Source organism: Phaseolus vulgaris, chromosome 8 (assembly GCF_051622355.1).
Source record: "Phaseolus vulgaris cultivar YP4 chromosome 8, ASM5162235v1, whole genome shotgun sequence".
Taxonomy (NCBI): Eukaryota; Viridiplantae; Streptophyta; class Magnoliopsida; order Fabales; family Fabaceae; genus Phaseolus; species Phaseolus vulgaris.
The window spans coordinates 11,590,639-11,616,164 of record NC_143505.1 but is presented as its reverse complement, the minus strand read 5'-3'; the positions used below and the strand labels follow the sequence as shown (position 1 = coordinate 11,616,164).

At 27.7% G+C, this 25,526-nt stretch overlaps 3 protein-coding genes across 4 annotated transcripts; 1 reads left to right on the top strand and 2 right to left on the bottom strand.

Moving 5' to 3' along the window:
• The first annotated feature begins 1,658 nt into the window (after positions 1-1,658).
• Positions 1,659-5,862, top strand: LOC137826306 (uncharacterized). Of its 2 annotated transcripts, XM_068632232.2 has the most exons (6): positions 1,689-1,884; positions 3,160-3,214; positions 3,619-3,765; positions 4,310-4,412; positions 5,050-5,230; positions 5,479-5,862. In XM_068632232.2, the coding sequence occupies exons 3-6, from the start codon at positions 3,652-3,654 to the stop codon at positions 5,525-5,527; spliced, it is 447 nt and encodes a 148-aa protein (XP_068488333.1). In that variant the 5' UTR covers positions 1,689-1,884; positions 3,160-3,214; positions 3,619-3,651; the 3' UTR covers positions 5,528-5,862. The 2 variants fall into 2 exon arrangements, with proteins under 2 accessions (XP_068488334.1, XP_068488333.1); XM_068632233.2 differs by lacking the exon at positions 3,160-3,214 and having other exon boundaries at positions 1,659-1,884.
• Positions 5,863-9,617: 3,755 nt separating this feature from the next.
• Positions 9,618-11,530, bottom strand: LOC137826088 (transmembrane protein (DUF962)). Its single transcript, XM_068631937.1, has 2 exons — positions 10,847-11,530; positions 9,618-9,831 (listed from the first exon to the last, which is right to left on the bottom strand). The coding sequence occupies exon 1, from the start codon at positions 11,217-11,219 to the stop codon at positions 10,881-10,883; it is 339 nt and encodes a 112-aa protein (XP_068488038.1). The 5' UTR covers positions 11,220-11,530; the 3' UTR covers positions 9,618-9,831; positions 10,847-10,880.
• Positions 11,531-19,012: 7,482 nt separating this feature from the next.
• Positions 19,013-23,552, bottom strand: PHT4;2 (phosphate transporter 4;2). Its single transcript, XM_068632946.1, has 8 exons — positions 22,938-23,552; positions 21,945-22,171; positions 21,419-21,767; positions 21,285-21,329; positions 20,365-20,511; positions 19,928-20,065; positions 19,628-19,661; positions 19,013-19,517 (listed from the first exon to the last, which is right to left on the bottom strand). The coding sequence occupies exons 1-8, from the start codon at positions 23,340-23,342 to the stop codon at positions 19,348-19,350; spliced, it is 1,515 nt and encodes a 504-aa protein (XP_068489047.1). The 5' UTR covers positions 23,343-23,552; the 3' UTR covers positions 19,013-19,347.
• Between the last annotated feature and the right edge of the window lie 1,974 nt (positions 23,553-25,526).

Below are 25,526 nucleotides of genomic sequence, written 5' to 3'. Positions count from 1 at the left end.
TTAAGTAGGACTTTAAATATTTAAGATTCGTATTTGTTTAAGATTTTGAATATTTTAAGAATTTTATATATTTCATAATTTTATTTAAATAGGACATTAAATGTTTAGATTTTTATTTATTTAAAATTATAAATATTTAAGAAATTCTATATATTTTATATTTCATATTTTTATTTAAATAGGACATTAAATATTCAAGATTTGTATTTATTTAAGATTTTGAATATTTTAGGAATTTTATACATTTAAATTTTTTATTTAAATAGGATTTTAAATATTTAAAAATTTAATTTATTTAAAATTTTGAATATTGTAGGAATTATATATATTTCAATTTTTTACTTAAATAGGACATAAAATATTTAAGATTTATATTTATTTAGAATTTTGAATCTTTCAATTATTTATTTTTATATAATAATTTCGAATTTTTATATATATAACCCTAATTATGTTATGCATATTTTTTTAAAAATAATTATTCAACGAAAATAATTTACAACAATTTAATTAACTAAAATATAAAAAATATTATATTTTATTATTTAAATATTTTTTATAATAAAAATAAATTTGTAAACTTATACTTTATTTCTTTAAATGAATTTAAATTTACAAATTTTAATATCTTCACAAATTCACTCAAACATCCCTTAATCCAAACAACTTCATACATTCTTTCAAATTCTCACAAATTCACTTCCTCCCCTTCCCACAAATTCTTTCAGCAATCCAAACACAACTCATGCATCCTCTTAAATCTTCACAAATCCACTTCCTTCCTTTCCACAAATTCTCTCCCCATTCAAACACAACTTAAATGATAAAATATTTGAATGCAACTTAACAAACTCTAGTTCAAAGGTAGTAATGTTTTTTTTAGACTTTCCCTTTTCTTATTTTTTTTTTCTACAAACTTTATGGTTTAGAAACAAAACTACGATGAGCTTTTAAGTTTAGATGCCACAATTAATCCTAATGATGATATATTAGCATACTTTAAGTCTAAATCACATAAAATTATTCCTAATGATGATATTTTCGCATACCTAAAGTTAAAACAAATTTGAATCACATAACCTCGTTCAAGTCCCTTGTCATTGTTCTTATGATATATTCAAAATTATTTTTGCATAATTAGTTCAGGTGATCACTCTTGAAGGAATGAGTCTTAGTTATTGGCTAAAGAAAGAGTTTGGCTAGAGTGAAGTCCAAATAAAATGGTGCGCCTGTGGACAATTATTTATGACCTGTAATAGGAGGTAATTTTGTCAAATTCGTAACTCGGAGACAGATCGAAAAGGGTTTAAAAACTCATAACTCAAAGATCGTAACTTGAATTGAAAGAGTTACTATTCGAGTTATTACTATATATAAAATAATTAAAAATAGATTTATAATTTATGAAATAGTTATGATGAAAGGGATTGTGACAAAGATAAAAAAAATTTACTTTGAATTACAATAACTATAGCCAAAATAAGCCCAACAAAACCTAATTTTAAATAGGTTTTAAATTCTTAATTCTTAATTAGTTTTAACTGCTGAAGCAGCTACAGTATATTTAAATTTTATTTGAATAATTGGCGATTTAGGTTAGCAGTTACAGCATATTTAAATTTTATTTGAATAATTAGAGGTTTAATTTTTTTTTGAATAATTAGAGGTTTAGGGTTTTATTGGGCCAAAGCCCAAACTTAGGTTTAGGGTCTTCATCTCCTTCATGCGTCGTCCCTTCTTGTCGTGCGCAGTGGCAGAGGTAGCGCGAAGGCGGAGACAGCGAATTACGCAAGCGACGGCGGCGAAACGCAGCGCTAGCGGAGGCAATACGTAGCGCGGGCAGTGGCGGCAAAACGGCGAAAAAACGGCGCGACAGAGACACAGGTTAGGATTTCTGGGTTTCAAATTAGTGTTTTATTGGGTTTAGGGTTTTTTTTGTTTTTTGGCCGCGTCATGGATAACATTGATAGGAGGTAAGACCAGGATTTATGTGAAAATGGAATATGGTAGTGATACAAAGCTTGTTCTCCCAACAACACAAACACTGACAATTTGGTATTCTTCCTGCACCCAATCCGACATTTTTAACCAGCATCCTATACACTTTTATCGGAAAATAAAAATTCAAAATTAAAAAAAAATACATTCAAAAAAAGAAAGTCTAGAATAGATTATTGTATTTTGCAAATAAAATTTCAGAGTATAATTAAAAAAACAAAATTCTATTCTAGAAAAAAAAAACTATTACAGAATGCAGACAAAATAGATTTTGGAAATCTAGATCAAAACAAAATTCTGGAATGCATTTTTATTCACATCCCTTTTTATTTAAGGATATTTATTTTAATAATGATTGTACAGTAATATATATATATATATATATATAAATAACATATTATTAAGATATAAATATTTTTAATATTTCATAATGATTTAAAGAAAATATGTTTAAGGTTTTTTTACTCGTATTAACAATTTTTTATATTTTATTTAAATAATTTAATTATTACAAATAAAGGATTAGATTAAGATTATAATTGTTGATGTGATTATTATTGGTAAAAAAAAAATAGTTCAAGTTATATATACATGCAGGTCACGGTCAGATATTAATACTTAATAAATATTTATTTATTATTTGTTTTCAGTTATAATATAATTTATACGTTTAAAATATTTATTTATTTATTTTAAATTTTAATTATGTGCAAGTAATTGCTTATTTTGTACAATATACAACCTATAATATTCGTTTATGGTTTATATACGTAAAAAGATTGAGAAAAAAAAAAAAAGGCAAGTGTATACTAAAATAAAAGATAAAACATTTCTTTGGTTATTTTCAAAAAGTTCTAAAAATTGAATCTTTCTGTTGACATTTGATAGATAGAGAAAAGAAAAATACCCTATATATTTATTGAGAAATTAAAAAAAAAATGATCTTTACAAAATAGAAAAGTATATGAAAATACACCGTCACACTGACCTTTACCTTTGTTATTTATCTCTTCTGTTAAAAAAAATCAAACTTTAAAGAAAAGGACCAAAAGTTGTATTTTTTTCCGAAAGTAAATAAATAGAAGTTTATTGTTAATAACTAAATACTCGAACCCTTCTGAACTCTCAAACCTAAAAGCCCAGTTGTTCTGTTTAACTCAGCCGCAAAGGTGAACGACTCTCTCTCATCATTGTTCTTCGCTCGCACTAAGTGAAGGTATGATCTCCGAGTATTTCAAATAATCTTCTTTTCTGTTTTATCTGTGTCGAAAAGAAAGAGTGGAATCAATTTGTTTGAAACTTTAGTTGTAGCAGAATAAGGATTCAGTACAACATTTTTATTCAATGCATAAACTACTATAGTTGTTCAATTTAATTCAATTCTGGAGTCGGAATCAATTTTTCAATGCTAGACTAAAATTGCATTTGTGTCTATTGGTACTTTTATCTTTCAGTTGGGGTTTCATTAATTTTCCTTCCCTTGGTTGGTTTGTTTTGGGCATATGATAGATATATATTTTTTACTTGATAATATTCGTTTTTTGTTATTTGTGCAAAACAACACTGTTTTTTTTTATATATAGTTTTTTACTAACACTATTTTAATTAAAATTTTAATAGGAATTCAGATCTTATAGTCATCAGTTTGACCCTATGAAAGGCATACGCATGAAGAAAAGGTTGAAACACATTGTTGAGGCAGATAAAAATTGCGAGACTGGGATTGAAGATGTTGCTTGGCTTTGCTCCCTTTCAGAGTCTGAGATTGTAAATCTCTTTGCTTTTCATTCACTTGATCTATCACATTTCATGATCATTTTCTTTGTTTTAGATTATCTAGGTTGGTTGCATTAGATAATGTTAGTTTTGTGTTTTTAAGTGTTTTGGTCAAACTTTGATACCAGAAGTCGTGCTCAGAGATTTCAGAGGATGCAAGAATCACACTTTTAGAATTATAATATTATTAGGGAAAGTAATTGGGTGAATCTGTAAAGGGGTTGGAGACAAGATATCTTCACGTTAGTTTTTTGCATGTTTGATGTATATTGGGTGTGTCCTTTCATTTCACTTTGTTTATTAAAGAATGGCTGTGTGACAGAGTCTGTGTCTTAGACCTAGTTATGTGTGCAAATCTATTTAAGTAGACCAGGCTATATCTAGTTCATTAAAGAATGACTTGTTATATAGCCTTGCCTTAGATCAAGTTAAATCTAGTTCATTAATGCTTGTTTCTTGAATTTGGATGTCTTCATTCAATTTTGAGTGCTATTTCTCTTGCAAAAATTTATGGTCAAAATTTGAAAATTGTCAGGACATGCTGATTGGCTTGAAATTGTTGATCATTCAACGAGCAAAAATGATAGGTTGTAAGAAGATGGCTGATAAATTCAACCTCAAAATGATTCGAGCTATTGGTATGCTCTATAGCTCTTATTTTCCTTACTTGTATGCATTTCTTTTTAATTTTTCGCATGCATAATGTTCATTGATAGTGAATGCAATAAAAAGAAAATTCTATGGCTTTTTTCTGGTTGATTTATATCTCTTTTCTTTTTTGTTGTTTTGTTGCATAATGATAAGATTAATGGTGGGGCAATGTTCTGGAAGTTACTCTATTATATAAAAAGCATATATCCCTTATATCAGGAATTAGTAATAATCTTAACCTTTATAAAGTGACTAGATTGCACTGACGTTTCTGTTCATGTAACAAGAATTCAAGAATTAATTTAATCAAGATTTAGGATGTTCTTCGCTTGGTTTCATCCATTTAAATCATTGAAGGACACTGACCTGTCCTTGGCTGTTGTGTCTGTAATGTTGCATACATGCAATGAAATGCTACATAATTGCTGTCATACTTCATGATTTGTGCCATCAATTTGAATTTCTGTGATTTAGAACTGAATTTAATTTGATTTAACTGTACTCGTTGCAAATTAATTGAAATTTGTACTACCAGGTGCGTCAAAATCAATCCACATTGTGTCCTTTGTAAGACATGATTTCTAATTACCTACATTTTCTAACTCCCAATGAGCCTCTTTGCAGCACTTGTTTTGATGGAACATCTAAAGTCACAGATAAAGGAATCATCACTTATATCCAATACGGCAAGATCAGCTTCAAGTTTAGATGCTTGCAACCTATTGAAATGTAACAATGAGGTTGATGTAAATATTGATGAGCTAAATACAAGTCTTGGTGTTGATATACAAGCATTTCTTCTAAGGTATGTTTACCAAGCTTACTAGAACGAATTTATAACCACGGACAATGTGTCTTGTGGAAATCAGTTGATTTGAGACTATGCTAGTACTAAAACCATATAATAATTTCTTGTAAATAGACTGTATTTTCAATTGATTTTTGATGGAAAAAGATGTGGATTAAATTGAATGTTCTTCAGCCCTTATGACTGTTGTGTTTTTATGAAATTTTTATTTATATTAATGTTGATATATTATTTTTTCTGTGCAGTCCACCAACATCCAAACGAAAGAAACAAAAAGTTGGAAGTGCTGAATGAAAGATTTGCAGTTATTGGAGGGGCTAAAATTCTAGTTTATCTTGATCGCAACACCTATAGTTTTTGCTTTGGAAACTCTCATTTAGAGTTTCTCTCCAATTTCTTAATTTGCATACAAGAGTAATTATTAGGCTTAGTTTTTACTTTGGAAACTCTCATTTAGAGTTTCTCCCCAATTTTGCTTAATTTGCAAGATTAATTAATTAGGCTGCTCATAATGTTTGTTGGGCATTTTGTTTTTCATTTCTAAAATGTAATTTTAAATGCTCTTTCTTAAAAATTAACATTGCTTATGCATTATATATATTATATCAATTTACATATTATAAAACCAAGGATTAGATGTGTGTTTTGTAAATCCAATTGGCTCGAAAGATAGGTTGAATAGAGGTTTAGACTCTTTTTGCAATAGATAAAATAATTAGATGATCTAATTTGTTGTTTAATAGATCGTCTTTCAGAAAATATTTTGTAAAGTTTGGATACTAAAATATTCATATCTTTATCTTTTTGTTTAGACACTAAAAATAAAAAATTTGAATTTATATCTTTCAATTTGTTCTTATTTTCAAATATGTTTAAGAAAATAATTTAAAAGTATTTACAATACGAGTTAGTAAAAACGAATTCATGTTAAAAAAAATTGGAAAATACTTGCAATATATTAAAAAGATATTCGTAAGATTCAATTTGAACAAATCTATATTAAAAATAAAAAATTTAAAGATATACAAAAAGATTGGGAGATATCAACAATATATTAAATAGATTTTCGTAAGATTTAATTTCAACAAATCTATATTAAAAATGAGAAGAGATATACAAAAAAGATTGGGAGATATTTGTAATATACTAAAAAGATATTTATAAGATTTAATTTGAACAAGTCTATATTGGAAATGAAGAATTTAAAAATATAAAAAAAAACATGTTCAAATATAGTTATTACATATATTGGAATTTTTTATTTTTGGATATAATATATGCATTCAAAACATTTTGTTTGACTGTCCTAATTAAAACTTGTTACTTGTTCAACACATTTATCATGAACAATATTGTAGATGCTCGAAGGGTCTATTGTATACTATAACTTCACCAACTAAAGTTAATCATAGATACATCATATCATTTAAATCTCAACTAAAATATTCAGGCTAAATTATGTTATGCAATTAATAAGTCTTATAAAAGCATCTGTCATGAACAATTCTATTAGACTCTTTGTCATGAACAAAAGTTATAGATGCTTAAAGGATTTACTTCTTATTGCAATTGTAGAAAATGTTGTTATATTAGTCATCATACAAGTAAATCATCATATTAGTTTTTTGATATCATCAAAACATATGAACTTAAATTCCACATATGATATCTGACTATTAAACCGTCTAATTGTTTATCGTTCATATAAAAAATATATGTTTTTATTGATGATGAATTTTCTTTAAATTTTATATATATTCAATATGGGAATTCAAGTCAATCCCAACAAGTTTTAAGTCATCATTGAGATGAAGAATCCAAAAACTATCAAAGAAAAACAAAGAATTGATAGTAAGCTAATGACACTAGCATGATTCTTGACCAAGCTAACTTAAAATGCCTGACCTTTGATCAAATTCATACATCAAAGCAAGTCATTTACATGAGATAAGGAAAGTGAATTGTACAAATGAAATAATTTTTCTCTCCTAAATAAACTAAAATCACAATAAAACATCTTGTCGTATCTAGCAGTTTTCAGTGAAGTCACTAGTGTTACTATGGTTTAAGAATTACATAATGAACAAGTCTCAGTCTATTTGTCAGATAAATGTTTCATAATATTGAAAACTTTGGCTCTATTTCCAAAGTTATTCAATCATGTTAAAACAAATTTTCTAATAAAACCTAACTTGATCAATGAAAAATAAATAATATATTTTAATTCTATGTTACAATAATTATAAATATATATATATATATATAAAAGATTCTATGTTAAATAATTTATATATATATATATATATATAATTCTATGTTAAATAATTTATATATATATTATCATATAAATTGGTATGAACAAAGAGACAAAATTTTATTATATTTAGAGTTATTTTTTTTCAAAACTATAAATAAGTTATATAATTTAAAAAAAAAGTAGTATTAAGATAAAAAAATATTTTTCTTTAAAAGAGTATTTGAATAATAATTTTTATATTATAATTTATATATAAGTATTATATACATAAAAGGAAAAACAATGGAAAAAAAAACTAAGCGAATTGACTTAAATTTTAGATATTTCCCTTCAAACTATACAAAGGATATTACTCAAGTAACTTCTCCTTATTTAAGCGATGATATATGGACAGAAAAAATATTGAATTTTAAATTATGGATTGTTGCAGGGATCTCACTTAAAAGTATTTTATCTTTTTTTTTAAGTTAGTTCGAAAAGTTTTAAAAAGTGGTTTATGATAATTTTAATTACTTGTTTATCTTAACATGAGTATGGCTACAAGAATGTGTTTTCATAATGATGAATGATTGTTGTCATATTAATGAAATGAAATCTTTGAATGATTAGGAGAAATATGTTACTCAAGAGGTCATCTGATCTAATCTTGTATGAGTATGGTGTAATTATTGAGCTAAAAAATGTTCGTTGATAAAAAAATTAGTAACCAGTTAGACAAGTTAGCAAGCTTCTAGTGTTATTATTGCCCTTTTACTCATTCAGTTGATTATGGAACAAATAACAATTTCAGAATTCAATTTACTTTTCATATTTTCACGACACTCAAAACTTTAAACATGATACAAAGGCTTTAAGATCCTCAACAATGGCTTCTGATCCCACACCACAACCACCCAATTCACCCTCACTGCCACAATCAGCATCTACACCACCTTTGCAACCTGAGTCACTCATGGCACAAGAATTTTCTTGTATGATAGCAACAGGTTGAGCAGTTCTGCACAGTCATTATCTTCATAAAATTAGCTGAACCTGTAGATTCCTTTGCAGTATCTGACACAGGCAAACTGTGATGCAGGAATTGAAAATCCAGCATACTATGTACGTAAACAAGACAAAATGATGTTAACACGGATCCAATTGCTACTATCAGCGTCCATTTGCCCGTGGTCACTGGAAGCATGCACTCTTGGCAACTCTAGGAAAAGATTTACAACCATTTCCATGCTCATACCAAAGCTAGGGAGTTACGCATTGAACCAAGGAATCCATTACTGAATTTCTTCTGAGAATCCAAACTCTTGTTCTCTCACATCCGTGGTGAACACATCCCTATTCAAAAACACACTGATGTCATCTTGGATGGATTACCATTTGAGTACAAGTCTCTGGTTACTCTCATACATAGCAAATCCAAAACGTTTGACTCCAAAGAAATTAAAGCTCTTTTCTTCGCATATGAACATCAAATTGAGAAGCTCGGATCCGTAATTGAAACTGTCTCCCAAAATGTCACTCAAGCATGAAAAGTTTCAGGTTAACAAGTTATCTCAATACTCAAACATGGAACTGACTGTATGGAGGATCTAGCTCTCTGTCACAACAATGTAGGTGCACTGACGTATATCAGTGACCATACCTGAACTCAGCTTTAGTGTCATCTAACTGTGCTAATTTATGTACCAACCCTTAGCTGAACATTGGAAGGTCGTGAAACAAATTCTTCAATACTTAAAAGGCACTATGATTGTGGACTTTTTATGAGACCCGCTTCTTCTCAGTAACTCAGTTGCAGGCACAGAGTTTGAGGCGTTATAGTTGTAAATGTGTAACTGAAGTAGTTGCCTCTATAACATTCTAGAACTCTATATTCAGTTTTAAACAAGTTAGTAAGCTCCTTGTATGTTTTATATTTGCCATGCACTCATTCAGCTAATAATAAAACATATTACCATTTCACAACTTATTTTTTTTTTTTTTCAACTCTCTTGATGCTCAAACTCTAATACACGCAAATACATTAATAAACAAAAAGTCATCAGAGCAAAATATCTCTTCAATCTCTCTGGATGCTAGTAAGGGAAATTCAAAGAAAATAATGGGAAGAACACCAAAGAGAGGCCTTAATACAGTCCTAACCAAAAATCTATTTAAAGGCAAAAATTTATTTTACAGAAAATCAAATGGAAGTTCTCAATATGATAAAAATCTAAGGGTTGTTTTATTCAATTAGATACAGAAGTTCTCAATATGAAGTTTAATAAGACAAATTGTTGGTCTTCTCATCTTCTGTGACGCCATTCAAAAGGGTTCTTTCAAATCTTGCAAGGTCGTTGCGAACCTATACCAAAAAGAAAATAATTCGGGTTACTTTGCTAAAAGCATACTGACCAGAAGAAAATGGACCAAGGTACTTTCAGAATTATCCAAATCTTCCTAGAAAGAGATTTAAAGCTAAAAATGATACCCTTTCCGAACCCCTTGTACAAAGAAACTTCATTATATAATCTCATTTGTAAAGTAGAAGCTAAGCTTAGTAAAATCCTAGCACATCGTTCTAGTGCAATCTTTTCAATGGTATGATGGTCACCTGGAATTAGCTTCTAGTATCTTATGGAATTAGCTCAGAGTGAACTTTTCTATTAAATCACGTTAGATTGTTGGAATGCACTGCGTCTACCTAGAAAACGTTATTGCCTTTGATTTTCAGGAAATGCAGGCATTATCAAAACAATTTCAACATTCATGTATCTTCAATTTATATCTTTGCCCACCAACTATGACATTTCTGCAAAGTCATGCCGCCAACAAATTGCAGCAGCACACTCAGGCACAGCTTGTTCTCACCCAGTTAATGAAACCATCCATATATTTCAGCAAAGTCATCCATAGCCGATAAAGTTGATGAAAACAAAATCTACTCACCATATACACGCACACAAAAAAGAAAAAAAAAGATTAATATGTGACAGTCTTTCTGTAAGGGTAAATAATTTCAAGAAACCTAAAGAAAATCGTAATTTTATATTTTTAAAATTTTACATCATTATATTTCAAATAAATTTAGTTTAGGAATTTGTTTAACTCTTAGTTGAGAATTCGGGTTTTTAAGTTGAAGAAACTTGATCGGCTACTTAGAATCTCTCTAATATATTTCTTCAAGAAGCTCGTTGAGAACCAGAAGTGGAAATTCTCCTACTTCCAAGTCTTTCGAAAAATGGTTTCTGATCGATTTCTGAATTGTTGACCTTAAGAATTACTTTACACTGAAAGTTCATAGAAATTAAACTCAACAAATAAAAGATTGAAACACATAATTATTAAACACACACATAGAGGTTCACATGCAAACTCACCTCAAACAAAAGGGGCCAATCTGATCACTAGAAATCAGAACACTTGCAGCACAGGTCTTTTCCCAAGCCTCTTGATCTCTCTATCCATTTTCCCAGTAAGCATCAACCCAAACATCTTAAAATCACATAAAAGCGACCAAAAGGGGTGCCCAAAAGATGCTGGAACATTCCCTTCCACAAAGAAGTGACTGTACCAGGCACAACCATAGCCAGAAAAAGGCACAAAGAACAAGAACCACCAGCTGAAGAAAAATGAACAGAGCAAGAAGAAGATACTGAAGAGCGTGCCCACAAAGTGCCACCTCCTCGTGGATGGCTTCGAATGCTGGTTGACATAAAAGGCCCAGAAATCCTCCAAGCTCCTGAAATTCATGGCTTTCAGAAAAGCATAGGCAAAAAAATGAGATTTTGATTAGAACCCAGTTGGGGAAATAGGTGAAATTATGTGGGGGTGTGAATTTGAAGGGATTGAGGTGAAAGTGATGAAGAGGGTATTTCCTGAGAGCGATGATTTGGATGCAAAGGTTTGATGGGGTGTTGGGGATAGAGAGTCCCACAGAAGGAAAGGGATCAGAGAAATTATGTTGTATTGGAAATTGGGATATTGTTAAGAAGAGGAAGGCTAAGCATTGGTTCTGCTGCTGGACTTGTATTGCTAGGTTGAGTGTTTGTTGAAACTGAATTCAGTGCAGTGCCAAATTCACACATTCATGCAGTTAATGTTCTATGATTATCTGATGAAAGATTCAACGGTTCAGATCTTATATACACACTATCATATCCTCTAATATTTTTAAAGTTTTATTTATGATATGCATTCGTTTCATAAAATACAAATTATTATTAAAATACAAATTTAAGATTGATTGGAAAACTACGTATATAAGTTTTGTCCTTTATGATAATTATAATTTTGATTTTTAATATTTTACTAAATTTGTAATATTTGTTTATAATTCTTTTAATTCTAAAAATATATATTACGCAGGAATAATTTATTATGTGTATTAAATTAGTTTTTTACTTTTTGATAAGTATGGATTATTTTTTAGGAGTTTAAGATGTTTCATTTTATTTTTAAAAATAACTGCCCAGATGAAATGGAAAGGAAAAAAAACATTAAAATAGATGAAGAGAAATAATAATGATTGTATCTACAAAATATAATTATTAAATATTATCTTTATATTTATGTAAATTAAATAAAACTTATTAATTTAATTTTTAAGTTATTATATCAAACACATTTATGTTAAATGTAACCCAGAAAGTTTAAAATTGAAAATTATCAAAGTTATAAACAATTTAAAAATTAAGAATTATAATTATAATTATATAAAAAAAATAAACACTAAATTTACATAAAATTAATTTATAAACCAAACTTATGGATTTTTTTGGAGTGAAGAAATTATGATTATAATTAATGAATAATGAAATTTTGATATTTATTCAATGGTTAAGATTTGATTATTGTGTACACCGACTGCAGAGAATCCATTATATACTTCAACGTCAAGTTAGTGATCTTTTTGAGTATGCTGTTTAACCTTTTTTGCCGTACTTTTTTATTTTTCTTTTGTGTCCTTTGATTTTGTTTGATAGGTAAAAATTGCAGGGAAAACTACAAAAAAGGAGAATTGGGGACATTACATGGTTCTTATCTTCTTTTTTCTTTATTTATTAAAACTATGACAAATTTATTAATATATGAATATGAGTTCACTAGATTCCAATATTTTATGAGTTCTTGAGATTGAGTTTTATAGGAAAAAAATTGTAACTAAGAAAAAATCTATTAAAAATAATTACACATACTCTTCATCGAAGTTTATAATAATTAACCAAACTAATAGATAGTTAACGTTGATTTCAAATTATATGAATTCAGTTATTAGATTCAATTACGAATAAATTATTATCGTTTAAGTTTGTATTTTGCATGTTGTTTTTACGTTAATTCTTAATATTATATTACTGAAATCAACAAAACAATATTTTATAATAATTTTAGGTTATAGTTAATTTCTTCTGACTATCAAGATTATTATCTTTCATTCATGCACTTTTTCTATAATTACTATTATACTTGTATTATTAATTTTACATAAAATTTGATAAATAACTTCAATAATAAACATGATAAAATTGTATAAAAAAAAGTCAAAATAAATGGAAAGAAAACTAATAAAATAGAAAAGATCCTAATGCTAAATTTTAAAATGTTTAAAACTAGTTAAATGGATAATCGAGTTAGTTCAAAAAATAAATTTGAAGTTGGAATTAATCTAATTTCGATATGTGGAGTGAAGTAATTCAATTAATTAAATATTTTTTTACATATAATATTCATTTTGTTCCTGTCGAAAAACCACACTACAAGAGGTTAAATAGTTTGTTAGTGAAAATATGGAAATAAACTAGTGTTTGAAACCTTTTTAAAAAAATTTAAGTTCCCAAAGTACCTATATTAAAGTGTTTTATAAAGACCTATGTATAAATACGAAATATTTTATTTTATATTAATTCACTAAATACTTCTCCTTCAATTTTTGAATAGTTGCACTCGTTAAAAATTTCAGTACAAATAAATATTTTTAAACACATTCCTAGTTTATCATAAGAACTTTAAAGGTCATTAATTATATCACCCACGAACTCAACTTGAAAATTGAAAATATACTTTTTAATGTAAAATTCATAAAAAAAATTATTGAAATGATGCAATTCTCTTTGAAAATTATAGAAATTGACAAATAAAGTAAAAGTTCTGTAACCAGCAACAATTAAATTCATTAATCTGACAAATTTTTTAATTAAAATTGTCAATCGGATTAACAACTTAAATTTAAATAAATTGAGAAGAAATTAGACTTTAGGTTGACAACTTGAGTGTATTTTATCTAAATTGAAGTTGTCAATTAATTCAATTGAAATTTTTTCAAAATAAATAATAATTAATGTTTTTCAAAATAAAAATATATATAGTTAAAAAAATATTTTATAAATAATATCAAAATATAATTTTATTTTATTTAAGAAAATCATATATAAAGTTAAAGAATTAAAATGAATTTTTTTACAATAATTTTAAATAAATTGGGTTAAAAATGATTTTTGTGATAAAGTAAAAATATTGACTATTTTTTAAATATTGTTAAAGTTAAAAATATACTTGTAAAAAATTGAATATGGTTTATGTATAAGTTTTTAGATTTTATAATATATGAAAGTATAGATTATATAATATGTAAAAATTAATAATATACATGAACTTATGCTAAAATAAATGTATTAAAAATAAATTAAATTATTGAATATAAGTCATTAAAAGAATATGATATTAAAATATTTGATGAGAATAACATTACAAAGGATGATTCTACCGTCTAAATGGACAATTTCATCTATTGTGATCGTCATTACAATAGTAAGAACATTTGTTTGACTTGTTTTGAATTGGTTGATCCATTTCATTATGCAAAAAGTTGTAATTTCTTTACGTCACATATGGGAGTCATGTATGAAATTTGGCCCAATATAAGTAGACCAATAATCCTCGTTTTGAACAAGATGGAATTCAACTTGATATGTCTTTCTAATCGTGTGGAGGTATTAAACTAGATGAATAAATGTCGTCATTTGTAAATGACAAGAGAAACAAACGGCAATAACGTGACGACAGGAAAATTGAAAAGCTTGAAAGTGGTCACAATCACACCACCAATCATCTAATATAACTGTATATGACCGAGGTCTATGTTGGGGGTGGCTAATTCTTGGACATCAAATTCATAATTCTTTGCATTAAACCTTTCCACAAAACACATAGGCGAATCTTGTTGAATTTTTTTAGGTAAGGGTGTGATATCTTATGGATAATAATGACTTGTGTGTAACATGATGTCTATTTTGAAGGCTCATTCAACAAACCATGTTAGGTCTTCTTCTCAAGTTAAATCGTTTCAACAACAATCTTTTCGTTCGTCAGATGTTCACCAAACTCAGTTATTCGGATATAGGGATCAATCTCACATGTCATTCAAATCGTCATTCCATCAATCACCGTTTAACTACTCAACATTTTCACCTCAACAATAATTTTGTGTTGGTCCATCAAATCCCTTTTCAACCTCTACCATGACCTCCCCCCTCATATGCCAACAATCTAATGTCATTCATGCAGTATTATTAACTTACAATGTCTTCACAGGTGTTTGGAAATAAGAGTAAGGACAATGAAGTCGAAGGCACTAACGATGACATTCCACCTCCGTCTCCTCCTATTGTTCCATCCAAACAATAGTCGCAAGGACGAACACGAAAACAACGAAAAAGACCAACATGTGGCACAACTTCTTATAAATGACAACTTTTCCTACATTTCTATTTTCTAATCATGTGAAAATTGTACTTATTTATCATTTTCTATATTGTTTAAACTCTACCCCATTTATTTATAATTATATCAACTATAACTGCTATTTCACGAACATAATTTAATTTTTTTTTAATTTTAACAATATTTAAAAGGTACTAAATATTTTATATTTATTATTACACAACCTATTTTTAAAATTCAACTTGATTTAAGGTAACTTTATTTTTTGTCAAAACAAAATTTAGTTTTAATTTTTTAATATTATTTATCTATAAAATACAAATTTTCACAACATTCTTATTCACTTCATGTAATTTTAAACAATTTTTAAATTATTATTATATACATTTTTTAATTTTAAAAAATATTAATTATTTAAAAACAATTCAACTGAACTTGCTAACAAAATTGACAACTTCAATTTAGATAAAATACACCGAAGTTATCAACCAGTTATCTAATTTATTTAAACTGAAGTTGTCAATCTGGTTGACAACTTTAATTAAAAAAAGAAAAATTAATAGATTTAAATGATGTCCATTTCTGTAATTTTGTGTGTATTTGCCTATTTGTGTAATTTTTAAAGTGAATTGTACCATTTTAATAAATTTTCCTAAAATTCAAGTATTATTGTATAAGTGATTATATTTTTTTATTAATAGTTTGGTAAAAAATTAAAACTAGGTTTATATGACTTCACTTGAGTTATTAGATATTCAAGATGTATCTAAGGATATATTAGAGAGTTTTTTCAAATTATATTTTTTTTCTCTTTGAATATATATCTAAATTATATTGGTTGTGATAGATAATTTGTTCGTTTAGAATAAGAAAAAAATTGCTTTAGTAGAGATGTTTTTTCACACAGCACGACAACTTTTCACATGTTTTTTTTTCTCTTTTGTATTGTTTCATTTTGAAAGAGACATGTTCCAAATTGCATTAAGCATGATTACCTAAAAGTCTAATTTTGTTGGTTGAAACGTTAATTTGATTCAATAGGTATAAGATAAACACTAATTACAAATAGAGCAAATGTAAGGTTGATATCTATTCGATTTTTTTTTTAATTTATAGCTCGCTACTAACAATTCTTGATAATTAAAAAACAGATATCAGATATTTTAGGTAACACACTCTTTATATTTTTGCAAGAGCATTTGATACTCTCTTTATGAACATGTTTTCAGTATGGAGCTTGATGTTTTTGTTTTAGAAATCTGTATATTTATATAGAGTTCCTTCTTCTTCTCAGGATTTTGAAATTAGATTATGATTTAAATATTGTTTGTATATTCTCAATTTTCAACTTTTTAGATTTTTAAGATTTTATTTTCATTATGTTGTAGACTCTTATATTTTCAAATTATTTACTTCTAATTCTATTTATGAGATATTATAAATATTTTTTTCTAATTTTTTACTCAATTTTAATTTAAAAAAATAACTTAGAGTTTGATTTATCATGCTCATTCGCAATAGTATATACTTCTTTAAAACTTCAACATCAATATCGTATAACATATGTTTCTATCAAATTGTCTACGATAAAATTAGACTAATAAAAAATTTAAATAAATTTAATTAGATGAATCTGATTTTAAAGAATAAATGTATTCATAATTATAGTTTAAGAAAACTATAATTAAAGGTTACAAATATGAGTACAAATTATGTTGACCCATAAACCTACTCTTCCTTTGAGACTCTATATTTCATCTTATCCAACTAAAAAATTCTTAACTTTATCAATATTTAACAACTCTATCATTCGTCTTAATTTTTGACACATGAATCATTGATGGAAATAAGTTAATACGCTGAATATTGCAAATTGATAATATCATAATATTATATTGCTTTAATAAGTATATTATTTATTTTGGTTTTGATCATAAATAACATATTGGTTTTTTTTAAATGAATTATTCATTAATCTTTTTATATCATTAATTTATTATAAAAGGAATTTACGAGATACTTGCTCATTTTCAAAATAAATACAAGAAAATCATTAAATAGAAACCACTTTTAGATGAAAAAAAATATTAGTTGCTACAATGATTAAATTAGATACTATTTTAGAGACTAAAAAAATTATTGGTTTCTAAATTAATTTTTATTAATGATAAATCATTTCTAATTAATATTTAATTAGCTATCAAAGATTTTGCTACCAAATTTAGAATCTAAATAATTGGTAGTTAAAATCTTGGTAATTAATTAAATATCAATTTAGAAACTATATATCAATAATAAAAAGTAATTTAGAAACTAATAATTTTTTTAGTGTCTAAAATAGTATTTAATTTGATCATTATAATAACCTAATTATTTTGTTTCTCTATAAAATTGACTTTTATTCGTATATAGTAGTATGGAGTAATTTAGTTTTAATTAAATTTTCTCGGGAAATCTTGGTTTGTAGTAATTTTGGACCTTTTAAGGCTTAAAATACTTATATTAAAAACAAGATTTTGCCTACTCATTCGATGATGAAAAATAATATTTTTTTTAATTTGAGTAGTGTTATTAAATATAATCAACCATTAACATTTAGATTTATAGGTACTCTAAAATAAAATAAATTAATGTCATTATTAATTAAAAATAGTTAAACTATTTTCTATGGATTCTGAAAATTTATTTGTTTATTTTCAAGGCTGAGGTACATAGTACACTTTTTGTAATGGCAAGTTTTGATAAATAACTTAATTCAAATTTTTTGTTTTATTAGAATTCAACTCCTAAGCTTATTTTATAAGTTTACAATAAAATTTATTTAAATAAATTAAAAACGATATAAGAGTTTTATATTTATTTTCTTAACTTGATCTAACACTTATTAAATCCTGATTTGATTTATTAAATTAAAATTAACTACGATTTTTATTCAAATGTTTCCTTGAACTATGTCATAGTAAAAATGAAAATGAATTTAAATATTTTTCACATCGTTTTTAATATGATAAAACTATATTTCAAAATAAATAATTAACACAATAAAGAGAGAACGTGCATATTTGCCAAAAAAAATCAACACACAAGGAGAATAAATCAAAATTAAACATAATTTAACTTTTGTGTTAATATCAATGGTACTTTGGGATGAAATCTACGAGAACATCAATCATTAAAATTGATGAATATATAAAACTTTTCATAGGATGAATTGAGAATTAAAAATGTAGATAATTAAATTATATCTATTAATAAATAAATTTTAAGTCTAATTCAATCATATATAACAAACTTGTAAGGAGATGTTTGTCCTTATTTATGTACAATGAAATTTTATTATCTTTAGTAGTGAGATCTCCAATGCAGTGTCTCACCCCAATGCGTGAGACTATATATTTATTGATAATCCGATAACGGATGGTTTGATAAACTCAATAGATTATTGTTTTGCATTTATTTATTCTATATTTTGGATTTATTTATATACTATGAAATGTCATTATCTCCTAAAGTTGAATTTCAATATCTACGCTGTTAATATTAAAAGAAACATGCACTTGTTTTTAAAAGTGATTATTGTTATAATGTAATGACTTTTAATTTTAACTATACACGTATGATTGTATAAGTCAGATTTGAAGTTCCTTTGTTGCCCATTGACCTTCATTTTATCTACAGCGTCATCCAAACACATTTTAAAGAAATAAGAGTATTTAATAATAAGCTCGAAGCAACTTTTTAGTTAATAAAAAATTAAAATAGCGTGCTAAACATAACTTACATAAACTTATTCACCACACACATTCCTCCATGTTTTCATGTGATTTGATAGTTCAATAACAATATAACTTTGTTAAAAAAAAGAGCATAATTCTACAATAAACATTTCTGAATAATCAATATTGAGGAAATACTTCACATATTAGTGAAAATATTTTTCCCCACATACAATTTTCTGACTCCCCTCACCAATCGACTAATCTAAGGGTTGATAGCTGCTGAAAATGTTATAATTTTCGTTTATGTAAGAAAGAAGAGTTGAAAATTGTTTTTCATTCATTCATTTATTGTATATGATAACTTTTGAATTCATAATTTGTCTTGCTTCCGATGACCTATACTGAAAGCAAGGTGTGAAGATTTTTTTGAAGGGAAAAGGTCACAAGACTTGGTCGCTTATGGCAAAAAGATTCCAAAAAATAGTTGTCACAATGTAGAGACCAGCTGTTACAGTTAAGAATGCTTGAAATGATCCAAGCCACTGTACAAAATAACCAGTTCCAATTGTGCTTATGATAGCTGCTACAGTTCCAGCACAATTTGAGATTCCTGCAAAAGTTTTGTTCTTGTTAAATAAATCAATAACCATTATGAGAAAAACAGAAGGCAAAAGAAAAAAAAGGTAAAACTCCATACAACAGATTTGCTCAGCTTCTTACCATGTAGAATTCCTGCATACTGAGGAGCAATATCCTGATGATCATGCAAAATGTTGAAAGATGTGAGGGTAAGATTCCATTGATATTCCTAAGTTCATGTAAAATGTCGCAAAATATAGTTCTTGTTTGTATAAACTTTTCTAGAAGTCCTTTTCTAAGAGAGGAAAATCCCAACATAAAATGAATTGAATTGCTTTTACAGGTTAAAATTAACTTATTATTTTGTTAAAATCAATTTTAAACTTGTTCAAATACATCATAATGTTTTAAGGGTATGTCCAAATTTTGAGTTGAACTTACTTGTATGTTAAGCATATAGCCAGCTTGGCTGAAAGAACTCAGGCTCAAAGCAATAGTCAAGAGTGTTGCAGCAATGGTGGGTGTATTGGCATAATTCAAGCAGAGCAAGGTCAGTGCCGGCCCAATGAATCCAATGGTCTGTAATTTACCAAGTATGAATCAGATTATTGTTGCAGAATGCAGATCAATGTCCTTGTACTTAACATCCATTACTAAAATCAACATGATTGAGGTATTTGTTTCCATCCCTTAAGATGAATTCCTTTTGATATTTGTCTGAAATTGCTTCAATCTTTTCAACTTTTCTTCTTTATGGCTAGGTAATAGCAGTTCAGTAGTCATTTTATCAAGCATTTTGGTTGATCCTTATATCTGAAACTGGCTAATAGCATATAGATATAATCACATCCTTCTCCATGAAAGGCTGAAAGAGTTACCTGCATAAATTTCCGGACAAATATTGTGGGGTATCCTTCGTTGATTAAGAAGTCTGATGCAAGACCGGCTATATAACCTGACATAGCCATTGTTGCCCATGGAACTGCACTAAACCAAGCTGCCTGCTTCAAGTTCACATTATATACCTATAAAAGAAGAAGAAAAATAATCATGATTGAAAGTTCCAGCTTCCAGTATTATGAGAAAATGAATATCCATGATTTCTGTGCAAGTTCAACCCTCAGAAATAAGAATAGGACTACTTGGTAAATTAGGGTGAGTAGAAACAAAGGGTAGGTTACATTGTATAAAGCTAATAGAGATTAAAGGAGAGGAATATTGTGGTTTGAGAGAGGATTGGCCTTTGGGCAAGGAAGGTGAAAACCCTCATCATTCTACTAGTTTGTAGTTGTAGGCAGCAGAAATTCCCCCCCCCCCGCCCCCTATATATAGTTTCCATTAAACTGAAGAAACATGAATTTCAGTTCAGTTGTAACTTTAAAAAATTTATGTCATCTTTTGCTAGGAATGCATTCCAACCACCTGAATTGATCATCATACTTAATGATGAATAGTATAATCTTTTTTAAACAATAAAGTTAGCCTACATGACCATGGTATAACTGTGATGAATAAACATGTAGAAATGTAGAGTTATTAACTTTGTAGGTAGGAAAAACTATTCTAAAATGAACTTCTGTAATGTGCACAAGTAAAAGGTGTATCTACCATTGAATTTTGGTGGGTCAAAATCACAATGTACTTTTTATAAAATCAAGGACAAAGAAACTGTTACTCATGCACTTCATATACCAGTTGGCTTTAATAGAGTCTTATCTGTATTTTCCAGGCAACAATAAGAAACTAGATTATAATGTTATTAATGGAAAAACAAAGAATAGCTTAAGAAAGTAATTACGCTTTTGAAATAAACTGGCATCCATGAGAGGAGAACAAAGTAACCCTGCAAATTAAGTGAGGTGAACATTAGTATATGCTTAAATTTGGATTCATGGTAGCAAGTCCTAATCTTTCATTCAAAATAGAACTAACCCAGTTATTAGTTGCATTGGCAAATATTATAGCCCATGATGGTAATTTTGATAACAGAAGGTGTACTGGTGGGAACTTGTTACTTTTCTTTTGTGAACCAGTTTTCCCAGCTTGGATTAACCTTTGTTCTGCTCTGCTGATGAAATTACTTTCCGCAGGATCATCTGTGACTCTATATGCCCATGTCATCACCCAGAGCAATCCAAGAGATGAGAATATGAAGAAAGGACCTGAAATTCCTGTAGTGGACAGCATAATTGGTGTCAGCAATAAGCCTACAACATTGCCTAGATGAAATCCAGCCATTGACATTCCAAGTGCACTTGCCCTCTCATTAGTTGGAAACCACCTATTCAGTCAGATATGAAGATTAGATCAGTTTTGAAATTGTAGAGAACAGATGTTAAAAGAGTGTTTTGCTAACATTTCCAAAACAAATTTATATTAAATCTTCAATAACTGGTTTCTCAGGTCTTGACCTGAGATAGCTAAATATTTATGTCCAAGAGGATTCTAGAGGTGTCACCTTGATAAAAGAGTGCTCATGGATGGAAAAGCCACTCCTTCAGCCAATCCAAAGAAAGCACGAATGGCCAACAAGCTCACTGTGGAGTGGTTTGCTGCCAAAGGTGTGAGAAGAGTTGCCAAAGACCACAAAAACACACCCCAGGCCAACACCCTCTTTCCTCCATACTTATCTACCAAAGCTCCTCCAATCACAGAAGAGAATATGTAACCCCAAAGGAAAGATGACTGATTTTGCATGAGGGATGAACTTCATGTTAGCCAGTGGCTCCACCACAAACAAATGGAAGCATAACAAACTGTTTTGATTTTAAAACAGACATGTGTATTATCTAAGAAACTACTTGCCAGTTTGAGCTAAGTTATTGTACAAAGATAAATATTGACTTCATCTGAATTTTTCAAAGAATGATTTTTCCAGTAACTAGGAACCAAATTAAAACTCTCTCTCGTCCTTTTACATAAGAAAGGAATTCATGCAATTTTCTTTTCTAATTATAAGAAAGTTGAACCTATTTTCCATGTAATATAATTACTAATTTGCTTATGCCTTTAATTTACTACTAACAAGACACAGTCATTTTTCTAAAGCAATTTAATTGTATAGGTATTTTCAAGATAAAATTTAAATTTGTTTCATTACTAACTAAAATTAACTTCAACATTTTCATTAGCCTTAACTTTTCTTATACAGGAAAGTTTTCAGTGAACATCAAAATAGGACCAACAAAATTGTTCTGTTTAACTAATTCTGGGAAGTAATACAAAATAATAGTAAACAAGAGACAGAATAATATCAAATTTTTAAGTTCAAACAATATGACTGAAACTGATATAAAAATAGGATTCTTTTCAAAAAATATATTTCTTCCAAAAGTCATTGATGAGTTATGTCTTTTGTGTCTGCATGTGGGGGAGAGAGAGAGAGAGGTAAATTTAGTGAATTTACTATTCATGATCGCAGGTTTTGATAGTTCTGTAGCCTGTGAAGTACCTGAACGATGCCAAGAAAAGAATTGGACCAGCCATATTTGGCAGCCAGAGGAACAATAGCCACAGACATAACCACACGATCTGCATTACACAGACACATGACACATGCAACCAAAGACACCACCTTCAACCTCTCCGGGATGCTAAGACCTGTACCTTCTTCTCTACCTCTAACAAACATGCCTCCATCTATGCCATCTGCAGTGCACTTCACACCCCATTTTGACTTTTTCTTCCTCTGCCACTCCCCTTCTCTGCCCTTCCATTGCAACTTTGTTGGTGAGATTCTGGACACAAATCCCAACTGGGATTTCCCAGAATTGGCAAAACTCAAATGGGGTGTCAAAGATGAAGACCTCCGAGAGGAAAAACGTAAGAGGGGTGGTGCTGAATATAAGGTAGCCATTAAAGGGAGAAAAAGTGTCACAAATTGAACATTAATGGATTGTGGCACAGAACATTATGAAACTTGAAACATTGTACGTATCTCCAAACCAAAGGGTGTGTTTGGTGGGAACGAATGCGTTGAATAAGCAATCCACAAGAATTGAAGGTGAAGAAAATTTAAAGAAAGAAGGAGCAGTTTGCTTAGGGGGTTGGTGAGGAAATTGAAAGAGGCACTATGTATTAAAAATTGAGATTTTCATAACTCGATACCAAAATTTAAAATTAGCGAGTATGTCACAAAAAAAATATATTTAATTAAATATAAGAAACAAAAATAAATAATGAAAAGTCAACTGTTGACGTAAAAGTATGAATTCTCTAAAATGAGAAGATCAAATGTCTCTTTTTTTAAACAGAACAGCTAGGATTAAATAAAACTAGAATAACTGAAGCTAAATTTAAGCCTAAATATAAATGCCAGATAGTTGTCATCAACTACATTAAAAAAAAATCTTTAATATCAGGGAATTATATAATTAGATATTATAAATATAATAAGAGGAGTGATAAATTTAAGATTGAGATATAATTTCTCTAGTATTTGCATTTTTTCTTGACAAAACTTACTTTAGTTTTTAAGGGTATCCCTACTAAATTAAATGAATTTTTTTATTAATTTATGACACTAATTTGGTGAGGCATACCATCTAAATCAGATGACATACCAATAAATTGGTATAAAATAGCAAAAACAGTTAATTTAATTTAACAAACACATATAACGCCTTGTTTGCTCCAAGGTGCTGATAATCAACAGCTAAGAAATGAAAGAAAAGTCAAAATACAGAAGAGTTAAAAAACATGAAAAGCCAAAAACAATTCACTTTTACAGAATTTAAAAAAAAGTTATACCAAAACAAATTTTCTTTTACAGATTGTTTATAATTGATTATGTTCAAATTTTTTATTAGTATTTATTTTATATAAATGATTTATTAAAGGTATCATTATTATATATTGACACAATTAATTATTTATTAACATAACTATTCTATTATAACTATTTTAGTAAATTTTTTTATTATAATAAATAAATAATTAATATCAAATATCAAAATAAAAAATAAAAAATAAAACAAAAATAATTAAATTAATTTAAATTTTTTGTAATTTGTAGAAAAATTTATTTTAATTTATTAATCTGAAATATTTTCCTATTAAAATTTTATAGCAAATTTTTTATTTCAATTTAAAATTTATTTTAACTTTGAATTTTGTTTGCATTAAGTTATAACAAAATTACAGGTACGGGAGATGATTTTATAAGTGAATTCGACAAATTATTTCGTATAAAGTAGTAAATAATTAAAAAAATTGACATTGAATTATATTTTATTTTCATTATAAGGACACTTTTTGAATTTTAAATATACTAATTTAAAAAATATTATATCAATCAAATTATTTATAATTTTTTTTTTCTTTTCGCTCTTCTTTTAACCTTGAATAAAAAATAGGCTAATAGAGACAGTGAAAAAATATTTAAAAATTAAAATGAAAGAAAAAAAAATTAATGGGAGACGAAAATATTCTTAGATAAACACAATTTTGTATGGAAAAGAGGGTGCATTGAAGTTATGTGGGAAACGGCAATTGAGTAGGAGATACATTGCGTGGCACCACGTGTGGGAATGAGCACGTGCCACCAAACACCAACAACCACAATCTCCCCACGTCACCAATTATAAATTCATAGGCTTCTTCAAATCGCAGGAAACAGAGCTGTAAAACCTCGGATCATTCATATGATTATTCATTGACTTTTTCTTTCTGACAGACTCAATTATTAAATTAATAAATGTGAATCTACATTTGTTTTTTTCATTCAAACTTTCACATGAGGTATGATTATCATTCTAATTTTTCTTTTGTATGCATTAAGAAAGATAACGAATATATTATTTTCTAGAATTATTTCATTTAAGATAATAAGTAGTTAAGATAAGATAAAATTTTAATATTTTTATTATTTAAATTACAAATTTATAAATAAAAAATTAATTATTCAAAATTTATTTTATAAAAATTATTATTTTTTAAATATTTTTTTAATATTTTTTCTGTATTTCTAAGTTAATTTCTTTTAATTCGAGTCTATCATATATAGTAAGTTTTTCTTCGCGATTTTTTCTTATTTATTTGT

Excerpts from the sequence above, each read along its gene's own strand:
- LOC137826306 (XM_068632233.2), top strand. The coding sequence starts at position 3,652 with ATGAAAGGCATACGCATGAAGAAAAGGTTGAAACACATTGTTGAGGCA. Across the intron at positions 4,413-5,049 it reads CAAAATGATTCGAGCTATTG|CACTTGTTTTGATGGAACAT; the intron begins GTATGCTCTATA and ends GCCTCTTTGCAG. Across the intron at positions 5,231-5,478 it reads ATACAAGCATTTCTTCTAAG|TCCACCAACATCCAAACGAA; the intron begins GTATGTTTACCA and ends TTTTCTGTGCAG.
- LOC137826088 (XM_068631937.1), bottom strand. The coding sequence starts at position 11,219 with ATGAATTTCAGGAGCTTGGAGGATTTCTGGGCCTTTTATGTCAACCAG.